Source organism: Penicillium canescens (genome assembly GCF_028828765.1).
Source record: "Penicillium canescens strain IBT 15451 chromosome Unknown utg000006l_segment0_segment0, whole genome shotgun sequence".
Lineage (NCBI taxonomy): Eukaryota > Fungi > Ascomycota > Eurotiomycetes > Eurotiales > Aspergillaceae > Penicillium > Penicillium canescens.
The window spans coordinates 1,798,417-1,811,957 of NW_026703968.1; the positions used below are offsets into that span (position 1 = coordinate 1,798,417).

Genomic DNA, 13,541 nt, shown 5'->3' on the forward strand with positions numbered 1-13,541 from the left:
TCGCATTACAATTCCCGATCTGATATTTCGACCTATCTGCATCGCACTTCTGTCGCATTCACTTTGCGCGCGACTCATCGCGACATTTCCAACTCGCGACTCCGATCCATCTCTCTCAGCTGGGGTCGCGACAAAGGCGAAAAAAAATCGAAACTTCAACACTCGTGGAGGGATGAGCGGCAGCTCTAGCCAGTCCACTCGTACGAGTCCAGGCTCTTTTGGAACCACACAGCTGACAGAGTCCGTGTCGTCTGGTTCGTCGCCACCACAGCAGTCTCTCTCTTCGGCGCCTTCGACGGCTCAGCATGCGATGTCGACCGACGTGTATAGCCCGAATGCGTCGCAAGCGCCCTCTTTGAACAACACTTTCTCCTACCCTTTCTCCCCGATCGGTACCTCGGCTTCGTTCGATAACAACATGCGCTTGGGCGATACCGACCGTAACCTCCAGGGCCTGAACGGCCTGGGTCGCAGTGGAGGCGCAATTTTGATGCGCAAACTGCCCCGAAACACCAGTCGCGAAGCCCTGCGCAGCATGCTGCTATTCGCCAAGGAACTAGTGGATGCCGACTTTGTGACCTTGGACTTGCCGGAGGATGACGGGTTCTTAACCGCGATCGCGCGATTCCATACTTTGCCGGCCGCAGAGGAAGCCAGGGCCCTGCTCGATGGCAAGCCTAACTCCAAGAACGACGCCAACATGATTGTGGAAATGTACCCGGGCCCCATGGGATCGGCTCTATCCAACGCGCGTCGCAATACGATCGATCACACCGCGAGCCGTGCATTGCTGGGTGGTGTTTCCTCGAATGGACCCCTGGCGCGTCAATCTTCGCGTTTCAACAACACCTTCCAGAGTTTGGAGAGAATTTCGGCCGGCAACCCCAACCAAGTCATTGGTGAGGGGCTTCCCCAAACCTCTGAATCTGGCTCGCGTATGCATAGCCTCTTCTCCCCACATTCTCCGATCGGAAACGGCATCGATAACCTCCCACGCATAACCGGGAAGTCTATGATCGATGAGGATCCAGACGAGGAGACTGGCGAGTTGTTGAAGGATCCAGTGGGTTACGCGGAGAATGGACACTCCGTTGCGCCTTCCCGCCGTTCTACGAACCCTCAAATTCCGACCGGTCGCTTTGCCAACCTGTCTCTCTCGACAAACATGTCCTCTCCTCCTCTGCCGAACTACTCCGGAGGTGTTGGACAGCGCATGGGCGGTGGAGCGCCAGCATCTGCCTACCCGAACCAAGGCCATGGTTTCCCATACAGCGCCCAGCATACGCCGCGACACAGCCTTCCTGCTGCCAACCCGAATGATCTCAACCCTCCCTGCAACACACTGTACGTGGGTAACTTGCCTCCGGACACATCGGAGGAAGAGCTCAAGGCGCTCTTCTCGAAGCAACGTGGATACAAGCGACTCTGTTTCCGGAACAAGCAGAATGGTCCCATGTGCTTTGTCGAATTTGACGAGGTTGCCATGGCCAGCAAGGCGCTCAATGAGCTGTACGGTTACAAGCTGTCAAACAGCGTCAAAACCGGCATCCGTCTCAGTTTCTCCAAGAACCCCTTGGGTGTGCGCTCTGGTCAGCCCGGCAGCATGAGCTCGTCCAATTCAATCTCTGGACAGGGCGCATCGTCTGGAGGTAGCAGCTTAGGCGGCATGCACAACAACATGTTCTCAGCTGTCAATGGACCTCCTCCTGGCCTGGCAGCACCTCCGGGCCTCGGTATGGCCTTGCCCACGCCCATGCGCAATGGCAATAACATGCACACCCCGAACCCGCATGCTGGCTTGATGAACAATGGTTCATATAATCCCAACTCGGGCCTGGGAATCCGAAACGGAGCCAATTCCATGATGATGTCCCCGCCACCTCCTGGAAGTGCCGGCAGCAACAATGGGCCAAATCTGAACGGCTATAATTCCTTCTACCCCGATTACATGATGGGTCGTTAAGACCAAGCATTATATTGAGATAATGTCCGGCATGTTTGAACGAATTGGGGTATCTGGCGCATTGGTGATTACTTTCATTTCGTGAGCTAGATCAGCATTCGGCGGCTGCATAACTCTCGGGAGTATTGTTTCGGATTTGCTTTTCTGATTTCTTCTTTCTTTTTTCTTGATTTCCCCCTTTCTGGCTTTTGCTTCTTATTGCATGGGAACCCGGGCGCTCTTACATTCCTTATTTGTCTTCATTCATTTCATTGGGAGGATTGCATTTCAGGTCATTGCCACACTTGTATTCTTATTTGGTCGGTGCGAGGCGCTCAAGTAGCGCGTTTGTTTCTGCCACTTTCGTTTCATCCACACCATACCCTAGTTTTTCTTGCTGAATTTGTCTTTATCTCGCTCATCTTGGGTTGGATCTGTCTGACCAGGGTCTCTCCGAGTTGTTATCTATTTTATTTGACGTGATTCCCCCTGTTTTGTTTTCATCTATCCCTGGATCTTTTTCGATGCATCGTCGTGCGAGGATCGGAATGGATTTTGCTGATTTACCCTGCAATGCGTTCTATTTCTATGCAAGTATGAAAAAGAAGGGTCTTATGTGGCTTTCTTTAGCTCTCTTTCTAATATCTCTCTACTCAATGGCATGAGCTATGGAAGGACATGACATCGGCTCACGCTGTCTACATACTGTCCCCGGCGTTGGTTATGATATTTCTTTGCGGTTTCTCTCTTAGCGGTGGATGTCTTGCTCACGTTGATCTTTGATGCATTCTTGACGGCTCTTGCACAGTCATTCGCTTTTGATTACCCATGCTCTTTGCGGGATATGAAGAAATCATGGGCAGTCGCATTGTCTATGTTTATTTACCCGTCTTGCTTGGTGGTATGATATTGATAAGTTTGCTTCAATGTACTTCATACAATGAACTGGTTCCAGCAATGGCCAATAATAATAAAAAAGTAGGCATATACCTCCCGGATGTACTGTCTAGTCTGTTGATCGGAGCTCCGCGTGGAGATAGTCACGTGATAGCACTACCGAAAAGTTTCTTCTCACCAAACACTCCCGGTGCTGTCCGACTTCCCATCTTCCAATTGCATTCAATTGCAACAGTGTTTCCTTTCTTGTTTAACAGCGTTTCCTATTCTATTCCTTGATTCCCCTTCTCATATTTTCCTTCATTTTTCTCACTTCCCTCAAGATGCCACCCCGGGTACAGACCGGGCGTGTGTCCAATACCCTCCTCCCCTACCTCACCTCCACCTCATCCTCCACAACCTCCTCCCTTCCTTCATCCTCCTCACAATGCCTCCGTCAGTTCTCTGCCACGACAGCTTCTCAAACAAAGCTCCGTCGGCAGATGTTCGAATGGCTTAGCACCGCCGGTGCTGGATTGAAGCACCATGTCCCCGGAGAGACCAATTATCTAACCCGCTTAAAACAGGGTGGTCATGATGATTCAAATCGGCCATTCCCCAACAACCCAAACTTCATTAGTGAGAGTATCCTCAGTGAGGGTCTCCGCGAAGAAATCTATAAACGCGTCGTGACCCAGAAGCAGAGTCTTCGTGCTGTCAGCGTGGAGCTTGGAATTGATATGAAGCGTATTGCTGCCGTCGTGAGACTGGTGGAATTGGAGAAGAGGCAACGCTCACAGGTAAGAATGCCTTTCTCTTTGCCTCTTTTCCTTTTGGACCTTCCTTCGCCCTCGCATATGATGAGTCAAAAAAATTCGATTAGTCTTGAAGACACCGACATGGTTACAACTTACCTTTTTTAACTGAATTGCGCTACGACTATACTTTTGGATATCTGTCACTCTTGGCCCGAACCATAACTGACAAACCAAACCAGGGCAAACCTCTAGCACTTCCATACGCACGGGCAATCCACGAAATGGTCCCCGTTACCCCCCTCGCCGACAGGGGCGAGCGCCAACAATACCACGAGTCCATCAACGACCTCCCCGCCCACCCCCTAACAGGAACTCAAATCTTCTACCCCGTCCCTGAATCTCGCTCCTTCAACCGAGTCGAAGCCGGCCGCGTCTTCTCAGGCGCCCCTGCCCTAACCCACGAAGAAGCCGCCGAGATTCAACACCCATACGACCTAGCTCAGAAAGTGATCGAAGACCCCAAGTCAATCGGGTGGGTCGGCAAGGGCGAAAAGGCCCGCCAGATCCTTCAGCCCGCCGACGTGCGTATCCCGCACCCACACATGATCGGCCTCGAGCGCGACCGCATCGCCCACCCGAACGAGCGCCACACCGTTCAACACCGTCACGCTGAGCGACTCGCCCGCCAGGAGAGTCTCGAGCAGGAGGCTCGCCAGCGCGCCCAGGCTCGTCGCGACGCTAGCCAGACGACAGTGTCTCCGGCTGACTCGCGCTTCGATTACCGTATCCAGGATACGAAGTTTACGAAGGAGACCACTGGTGCTAATGGCCGTGCTCCGTGGGCGGTTGGTCGTCGCTATGGTGTGCCACACAACGACCGCACTCGTGGCACTGTCAAGATCCCGACTCGTGTTGACGCTTGAGCGGTTGATTGTCGATTGTCGATTGTATACTTCTCATTTTTGAGCATCGTCCCGGCTGTGTCGGGCATTTGTACTTTTATTTTATGCAATTGTATGCATACACTTGATGATGGGCTGTCTAATCGCTATGTATCTATACCAAACTATTTGACTCTCACTGTCTGGATATTCATTTATATTGCCAGATCTAGCACTAAGTAGATATAGTTTGTCATAGTAGACTCTCCGATCAAACCACGAGATACAGATGGAATGGAATGGTAACCCAATGTCGATATCTTCATCAGAGAAGCAAATAAACCCCGAAATATGAATAAAAACACAATACCCAGCGCCTTGCCAAAAGTGAGATGAAAAAGAAGAAAGAGCCAAAATGCGGAATCCATTCTGGGTAATCGAACTGAACCCATCAGGACATCAACCCCAGCCGATGTAGCGGCATATCTCTGCTCTCATGCAAGACGTCCAATTCCCAAAGTCCAAAAGTAGGACTCGTAATCGAAGTTGAAATGGAAACAAAAGCCAAATTTGAAGCAGTACAAGCCCAAAGATCCATATCAATACCCATATCTATCAATAATCAATGAGCCTCCCCAACAGACCGACATCTCCCACCCCTCCTCATCCCAACCCAACCCGAGACAGCATCGGACTCCGACTCCGACTCGAAGTGGGAATTCGGACCCTGGAAGAGGTTCCCGATGGATGCTAGGACACTACGGAGCCAGCCGTTATTTGACTTGGAAGGTGTAGAGGATGTAGGTTGCATCGTTGGTGTTGGCGTTGGTGACGCGGGGTTATGGATAAGCTTGTCGTTGTGAGCTTGGAGGGACATCAACGATAGCAGGTTCGATTATTCTGCTTAGCGTTGGGATATGAGATATAAGATATAGACTGTATGTAGTATCGAATATGGATATCACTCGTAGATCAAGATCACGGTCAAAAGCAAGAGCAAGAGCAAGTTGTGACCAAAGAAAATCAAAGACTGAATGAACCCGAATACGTGATACAGCATTAAATAACCACGATAAACAATCACATGCAGCTGGAATTCCATGTACATGCATTCCCCCCTCTTGGGATAATGAAATGACCCTATCAGACGACGCCATCCAACTCGGTCTGAAAAGAGCGGAATTCGGTGGGAAAAAAAAGAAATGAAGAATAACGATGGGGGCTGGATCACATGTACTGATACCCAATATGGTATTCTTTGCACTCGACTAGCATGCTTGTCTGCGAATGATTTGGATCCTTTCACTTAGGGTTATAGGTATTGGTTAGGTGGAGGGGCTGATCTACGCTCTTCTGCAGGGTTGTGTGTTTTGGGCTATTCTTAGCGGCTGGAGGTCACTTGGTGATCGTTTTGTTCTTTTGTTCTTTTTAGGGGTCGAGGGTTCTTTGTGTTACCGTCATGCGTGTCGTTCTTTATGGCTGAGACAAGGTTTGTTTTCCCTTTTTTTGTTGCTGATGTGTAGTTGCGCATATTTTCAATTGTTATGGGTTGGTTGGCTGGGCCTTGCCAGTGTTTTGAACATCGACACTGACAACAAGATCCTCGTCGGTAGTCTCAAGATAAAGCGAGGTCAAAGTGAACGTGGTATAGCTCAGCCCATGACCAAAGGGGAATTCCACTTCTCTCTTGCATTTCTCATGAAAGCGGTATCCGATATAGACACCTTCGCCATATCTCGTGCTACCCCACTCACGGCGGAAATTCAAAAAATGCAGGATTGTCTTCGTTGCGATGAGGGAAGCTGAGCGGTAGCTTGCCGCTAGGGTTTGCGGCACCGTAGACAACATCCGCGATAGCACTTCCGGTTTCATTGCCACCATACCAGGCATGAACAAAGCCGGAACCTCATCAAGCTAGGGCATGGTAACAGGGGTGCCGGACTGTATGATCACAGCTGTGTCGGGATTCGCCGCTACCACTGCACTCATGAGCTTGTCTGTCCCCGGGGGTTGGTTCATGGTACTGCGGTCGTACCCTTCACTTTCCCAGTCACTGTTCAGTCCGGCGCATAGGATGTATTGGTCAACCTGATTGGCCAATGTAACTGCTTTCTGGATCTCGGTTTCTATTTCGATCTTCTGAACGCCTCCGGCTCGGAGTCCATCTGCTCCAGAGGCTGTTGCTCCTGCCACGGTGAAGGTTCAGGTTGGAAGTGTACCAAATGTGATTTGGATGTGGTATGACTTTCCCTGCTCCGGTCTCATACTGTCGATTTCTTCGATTGTTCCAGAGCCGAAGAAGCTGTCTCCGGGAGTTTCCACGGTTTCGTTGTCGACAACGCATTTGCCATCGACGAATGCTTTCCCGGTTCCTGACACCGAGAGACTGAATTCATACTCCGCGTTCTCTTTGGAGTCAAAGTTTATAGCAATCGCTTCTCTACGTCAAACCTCCGCTTTATATCACGAATAGTCCATTTATGCACTGCAGTCTTAGAATACCAACAAGAGAAGCGTGGATACTTGATGATAACACAGTGCTCAAATGTATAACAATTGAATGTTGATAGGCCTAGCATAGTCCACAAGGTAATTACCAATGTGAGAAGAAGCTGGCAATATCCCACATGTCCTGGATATATCACTCGAACTGATTATTCCAACGCCGGCACCGTCAAACTAAACACATTATCTCGATCGAAGCCAAGCTTAAGGTCCTTCACCACAGTCGCCATAGACCCATAGACTTTCTCGAGTACCTCATCCGCCTCCTTCCCCCGAGTATTAAACAATGAAACATAAGCTGTAGCCAACAAATTCTCAGGCTCAACAGTCCCCATCTCACCAAGAACCCCTTCCGCCCAACGTTCCGCCTCAACCTTAACCTCTTGAACCGTGGCATACCCCAGAATTTCCAACATGAAATGCGGCTCCCGCGCAACAAAAACAGAGGCTTGGTCCTGGGGCTTAGCCGAAGGCCCCCTCAACTGATGAATAGACAACATAGTCCCCGGATCCTGCGGCATATCCCGCAAACGCCGTCCAATAACTCTAGCCACGGCCGGCGAGATAGAATGCACACTATGCGTAAAGTTACCTGAGCCATACACAGTCGCAGGAACCAAGTGCCCATTGCCAGCAAGCCATTCTGGCATCGTCGTAGCAGCAACTGTATTCACCATAAGAGGAACCAGGGTCGCTATCTTGTCACTCCAGCGCTGACCCTCCTGCACGTCACTTCCACTCCAAACAAAGCTCACACCGTACATACGACCAGGCGGGGCGTTGACGACCATTTGTTGGAGTGTCAGTTGTGGAGGCAGACCCTCTGTACTGAGGAGTGATTGATACGCTGCATTGAAATCAACGAAAGTCTTCTCGATGTCACTTGATTCAAAGAAGATGCCGCCGGCTAGAAGATTGGGCAGTGGGTAGACCTTAACCGTGAGATCGAGAATGACGCCGAAAAGACCACCCGCGCCGCGGATTCCCTGCAGGATTGTTTTGTCTGCTGTGACAATTTCCCCGTCTGGGTTTATGATCGTCGCGCCTAGGATCTGGTCCACACCTAGACCCCAGTTCGAGGAGAAGGGTCCGTACCCGCCGTACGTGGCCCAGCCGACGTAGCCGACTGATGGGACTGCGCCGATGGGTGTGCCAAGGCCGTCGGTCCAAAGGTAGTTGGCTACTTCCTCTTGGAGGGTTCCGCCTTGGATGGTTGCGGATTGTCGGTCCTCGGATATGGTGATTTTGTTTAGGGCCCGGAGGTCGATCAACAAGGCGTTTTCGACTAGAGTTCGGCCTTCTAGGTTGTGGCCTCCTGTGCGGAGGGTGAAGAGGAGGGAGTTGGCTTTGGCATATTTTATCAAGGTTGATATCTCGCTTGCGGTTTGGGGATACAAAATTGCTAGTGGGTTGTCGGGGCGGCTTGCACTGAAGACTTTGCGTGCTTCGGTGTATTCATCTGAGAATGGGAGGATATATTTTATCGAGTTGGCTTTTAGGAATGTTTCTAGAGCTGAGGTTGCTGGCTTCATGTCGGACATGATGGGTGGGTGGTGGGTGGTAGTTAATGGTTTTAAGAGCTTGTGGTTTTGTGTTGAGTGAATGAACCTCCAAGGTCAGGAAGATGGGCCTTCTTTATATGCTGGGCTATGCGAGCCTCTCGTATATCAGTCTCGTAAGCCAGCCTTGCCTGCTGCTGAGGGGTCCGAGCCAGTCCCCGAGGCTGAGCATATGCATAGTTGGGGGCCATAAGCCGGCAACGTATGATTTTGGCGTCATCAAAGACAGCAAATAGTATCAATGCTTATGTCTGACGTCTCACTAGCGCACAGACTCCGATTCACGAGAAGCTTAGCGCGTAGTAACATCCTGGCAATCGTCATGGCATTCGGATCTATACCGGAGATCCGACACTCGGACTTAGAGGTTTCATTGTCGATCTCCGCCGCGTGCTGCGTCGATCTTCGCGGTTTATCGTCGATCTCCGAGCAAGCAGCGACCGCAGAGGAACGAGGCTCGGACCTTCGGTTTTAGAAGCAGGGGAATTGTCCTGTCTTCTCTTTGCTTTTTCTCTTCTTGTTTGGAATCATCACAAAAAGCACTTTACCTAATTGAGACTACATACTTTTCACTCTGCGTAGATTTGGCTCATAGTACATACAGCGTTTGCCATAGATGTTGTTATGATAATTAGCTATGAAAGATCCCGAAAATCTGTACAAAGCATCATAACAAAATTTGCTTTCAAAACAAGGGGACTAGTTGTTGACGATTTCGGAGGGTTCAACACCAGCCTCCTTCTATTTGCAAGACCGTGGCCTCCGAATGGAATTGTGTCTTCTCCATCAAAATTGAGCGCGATCTCTTCGAGTGCGTATCCTTTAGTTTCCGGATAAACGAAATAAACGACGATGAACTTGATGGCAACCCATGGAATGAAGATGAGATAGAATTTCCACGCCATATTCTGAAGAACAATAGGAAACGCATAGGTAGAGACGAGGGTAAAGCAGGTTGAGAATAACTGAAAGAAAGCCTGGCCTCGCATGCGAAGATGGAACGGGAGAGTCTCGGCAATATATAGGCCTAGATTGCCATTGATGCCGAAATTGTAACCGGGGAGAATAGATAGAGGGCGACCAGAGCGCCTCCTGCGGCCTTATTTGAAGAATCTTTCGCAAAAATAGCACTGCCAGTAGTGATACCGATCAGACAGAGAAAGATACCAACGCATGAACCGAGGAACAATACTCGAGGTCCGAGTTTGTCGGGGAACGTGGCGAAGTATAAAGAAGGGAACCAAGAAAGCATCTGCTGGGTTGCATTAATCAGGGTCTGTTGCAGGCTTGATGTTAATCCCACACCCGTGAGAACCGGCGAGAGATAGTAGGAGTTAAACGCACTGACATCTTAACAATTTTATCCGATCCAATGTAAGATTCAATATTCAGACAATGGACTTGAATGACGGGTCATACCTGAGCAAAGCATGCACTCCAGAATAAAATAAACAACCGCTTCGGATTTCCTTTCGTCCGGTCGAATTACAGATAACTTTGGATCCAGCTAATTTTTTCAAGGCTGCGTTCATAAGCGAGAGCGTCTTGAATTTTATTGAATTCGAAAACAACCAGCTTATCGGTATCGTCGCCTTCTCCATGATATTTAGCCAGAATTGCAAGGACTTCATCGCTTCGATCTTTGGATATAAGCCAACGAGGACTCTCTGGAACGAAATAGAGACCAAGTAAGTGTAGAAATGATGGAAGCCCTTGGAGGGCAGATGGAATACGCCAAGCTGCGCTGCCATCGATGATCATATATATCCTCTTATAGTCCTACTAGGCTAAGACTATCAGTTTGTAGATCACCCCTGACAGGTGAGGTACATAGGGTTAAATGCTTAGACTGGCTGTTCATTGTTCCAATGGGGAGCGCTTGCTTAGGTAGTCAGGCAGAATACAACTCCTCGATAAGCATTACCCCATTGATATGTAGCATCCTCTCTGGAAATCTAAGACTCGTTCATTTGTCAATGCTTATAGAGGAGATTTATTGGAGTTACTGGGATGCATCGTTGGGACCACTTCAATTGGCTTTACATGCTAGTCCTTCTGCGATACAATCAATCTGAAAACATCCGACTCCCTACTACTATCCTTTGACCAATCCACATGCCCAAAGCCAGCCGTGAGAAGAGTTTGTTTCCAGAAGTTCTCGTTGGCAAGAACATGTTCCCGCCCATCCTCAAGTAGCCACCATCCGTCTAGCAGGCCAAGACACAATCCAGCTACTTGGATGAATCCTGGATATCATCAATGCTGAAAGTTGGTCAGTTTCATGGCGCAAAGACGAGAAGAGAACAGAATAGATAAAGCATTGCTCAAAACACCTACAGAAGCGAGGCCGTGTGTAGCAGCCCTACTATATTCTTGATAATTTCCAGCTTTTCCTCGGGAATCTTGAACCACTGATTGAACGGAGACATAAGCTCCACGAAATCCCTTGCCCGGCAGGCTCGCAAGATAGTCTAATGGCGCGGATATGACCTATTCTTTTGGTTAGCTCGACATGGTCGTTCCATTGATTGCGCTTTCATACTCTCTGTTGTTCCAGTTTCTGCTGTCTGTGGTCCCCGTTCCAGCAGCTCAAAATCGATTTTGAGTCAACATCGGCCTTGGTCTCAGCTGCTGTACCGTCAAGCACCTGAGAGACGGGATCATCGAGCGAGAAAGGATTGAGTGGACCTAGTTCCGGCTTCAACTGCTGAACGATCTCAAAGAAAGACGTTGCAGCAGACGTGATAGTCGGCAGATTAACAAGCCAAAATAATAAGGAAGGTGTTCTGGGCCTCAACTTCCAATAAACTCGGTAAACGTTCACCAGAATTGCTTCATTTGAGGGTCCAAAATGGATTACAGCCGTGCATTTCTCACATGCGTTGCCGATAAATGTAGAACTATCCTATGGTCCATTCGGACCGCTATTTTGTCGCATTCTTAAGTCAAGGACCAAACATGGTCTAGGCCTATCAGCAAACCTCCTTCTCAAAAAATGCTGCTAGCAAAAAAGCCACATATTAAACATGAATCAATCAAAGTTCAATTCACCTGTTGCAGTACAACTAGTTGCGTATGAATATGCAGGTGATTCATCCAACTGAAGCAAGTACTCGTGCCCAGCGCCCGAGATTATGCAATGCAAATATTATACTATAGCATAGTCATATTGTGGGTGTGACAGTAATTTGAAGCGCCCAAGAAACTGGATTATTTCCACATACCACTAGATCACGTCTGTGCCCTAGCCGAATGTGATCTTCCAGATTCCCTGAATAATATTCCACCGCCAATATTCATGAGCTGCTGTAGAATTTTTTTGAACCTACGGCGTTGAAATTAGCTGTGAAATTGCATTTTTCCAAGGAAGAAATCCCCCTTACAGTTCCTGATTCGGAATATGCACCATGCGCCCTGCACTGTTCAACTAGCCGTAATACCTATTGTACAACGGATCTATCTTAAATATTTTCTTATATATACACAGTTAGAGATAATCGTTACCCGCCGTTTGCCTCCAACTGCCCTTTCTCTGAGACTATTATGTTACTAGGATTTCGCGTCTTCCTCCCGACCACCGGACAAAATGGATATCACCAATCTTCTCAACACTCTGAGCCAAGCTGCCTTTTCTCCCAACATTCAAACCCGGCACGCACCACAAAAACTCAGCGCCGAGATCTTTACCAGGCATGTGAAAAGCTCTCTATATGTATAGAGACCCCGATTTATCGAGTGAATAAGTCCGTGTCCGATATAATTCCCCCAATGACCTTCAATACCTAGTCGCGCAGTGCTCATTCTTCCAAAAATACTATAGTTCGTAATCCCTATCGTCTTCAGGATCGCAATCGATCTTGGAATCTTCGATCTTTTCAACTAAGGAAATGAGTCCGACCGAGAATTTGATACCTCCGAGTGCTCTTGCTCAAATGGCGCACTATACTGATGTACAATTACTAGGCCGTGTTATGAGGTTTCTTATCGCGGCTCATATAGTCGGCGTCACACCTGAGGGCAAGTGCAGGGCTAATAGCATCACCAAGAGTGTTCAGCCTGGGACTGTGGCCCATGCGCTGATCATAACATTCAGGTACAGATTGATATCTATGCGCCTGAAAATGGAATCCCTTCATGGTATCTTACTAAACTCATTATCAATGGCAATAGTTCTGTATTTGGCACATCTCTCATCAGGCTCCTTGAATATCTGAAACCAAATGGAAATACAGTCCCCGGAAAATGCCAACAAAGGAGCTTTTCAAGACACCCATAGCACCGAATTACATATGTTTGGCTGGCTTGCCGAAAACAAAATCGTCGAAATGGACGCGTTGCATCAGATGATGGCTGCTAAAGCAAGCCACCATGGGCATATGTGGACAGACCTTATCCCTGAGAAGTGGATCACTGGCATTGTCCCAGCTGAGGAGGACAGCCCTCATAAGTTCACAATAGCTGATGTTGGTGCCAGCTCAGGTATCGTGTTGGATGCTTTCAGGCAAAGGCTTCCCGCACGCAATGTCCGTCTGGTCCTCCAAGACCTCCCAGACGTGGTCGAAGGAAACCACCACGTTACATCCATGTGTCGAATGACGTCGCCAACCCATCGGAGCGCAAACCACTTGTACTGATGAATGTCTTCGATATTCGTTCAACTGTACTTCCCCCCAAAATCGCCTATATACTGAACGCGGTCACGTCCGCATACACCATACTATCGGTCTCCCAGGTCTGCACCCAGCCTCTTAGCTTCTTGACAGCTCAAATCCGCAAGTCGCTTGAAAAGCAGCGGAATATCGAACAGATCGAAGCTCTGCTAGCACTATCGAAGATCTCTCACGATAAAACTGGGTCTTCCCCAATGATTGGGACGCGAGACATGTTCATGAATATGTCGTCTAATTGGAGTAAAGCACATTTCTTTCGTCTCGACTTCTCACCAGCCGTCCGCAAGGTGCCTGATTCTCGGGGTCAGAGGAATAATGGGCTGGGTGTTCCTTCCTGCTTCCTTAACACT

General features: G+C 48.9%; 6 protein-coding genes across 6 annotated transcripts; 3 read left to right on the forward strand and 3 right to left on the reverse strand.

Annotated features, from left to right (window-relative positions):
* Window positions 1-172: 172 nt before the first annotated feature.
* N7446_009646 (uncharacterized protein) lies at window positions 173-1,963 on the forward strand (the record flags this gene model as incomplete). Its single annotated transcript, XM_058518391.1, has 1 exon — window positions 173-1,963. The coding sequence occupies one exon, from the start codon at window positions 173-175 to the stop codon at window positions 1,961-1,963; it is 1,791 nt and encodes a 596-aa protein (XP_058369179.1).
* A 1,089-nt stretch (window positions 1,964-3,052) lies between these two features.
* Window positions 3,053-4,531, forward strand: N7446_009647 (mitochondrial 37S ribosomal protein mS45). Its single transcript, XM_058518392.1, has 2 exons — window positions 3,053-3,618; window positions 3,816-4,531. The coding sequence occupies exons 1-2, from the start codon at window positions 3,163-3,165 to the stop codon at window positions 4,497-4,499; spliced, it is 1,140 nt and encodes a 379-aa protein (XP_058369180.1). The 5' UTR covers window positions 3,053-3,162; the 3' UTR covers window positions 4,500-4,531.
* Window positions 4,532-5,079: 548 nt separating this feature from the next.
* Window positions 5,080-5,334, reverse strand: N7446_009648 (uncharacterized protein; the record flags this gene model as incomplete). Its single annotated transcript, XM_058518393.1, has 1 exon — window positions 5,080-5,334. The coding sequence occupies one exon, from the start codon at window positions 5,332-5,334 to the stop codon at window positions 5,080-5,082; it is 255 nt and encodes an 84-aa protein (XP_058369181.1).
* A 665-nt stretch (window positions 5,335-5,999) lies between these two features.
* N7446_009649 (uncharacterized protein) lies at window positions 6,000-6,347 on the reverse strand (the record flags this gene model as incomplete). The annotated part of the gene is made up of 1 exon (XM_058518394.1): window positions 6,000-6,347. The coding sequence occupies one exon, from the start codon at window positions 6,345-6,347 to the stop codon at window positions 6,000-6,002; it is 348 nt and encodes a 115-aa protein (XP_058369182.1).
* Window positions 6,348-7,111: 764 nt separating this feature from the next.
* N7446_009650 (FAD-binding oxidoreductase) lies at window positions 7,112-8,503 on the reverse strand (the record flags this gene model as incomplete). The annotated part of the gene is made up of 1 exon (XM_058518395.1): window positions 7,112-8,503. One exon carries the CDS (start codon window positions 8,501-8,503, stop codon window positions 7,112-7,114), a length of 1,392 nt encoding a protein of 463 aa, XP_058369183.1.
* A 4,238-nt stretch (window positions 8,504-12,741) lies between these two features.
* Window positions 12,742-13,155, forward strand: N7446_009651 (uncharacterized protein; the record flags this gene model as incomplete). The annotated part of the gene is made up of 1 exon (XM_058518396.1): window positions 12,742-13,155. One exon carries the CDS (start codon window positions 12,742-12,744, stop codon window positions 13,153-13,155), a length of 414 nt encoding a protein of 137 aa, XP_058369184.1.
* Window positions 13,156-13,541: the final 386 nt, after the last annotated feature.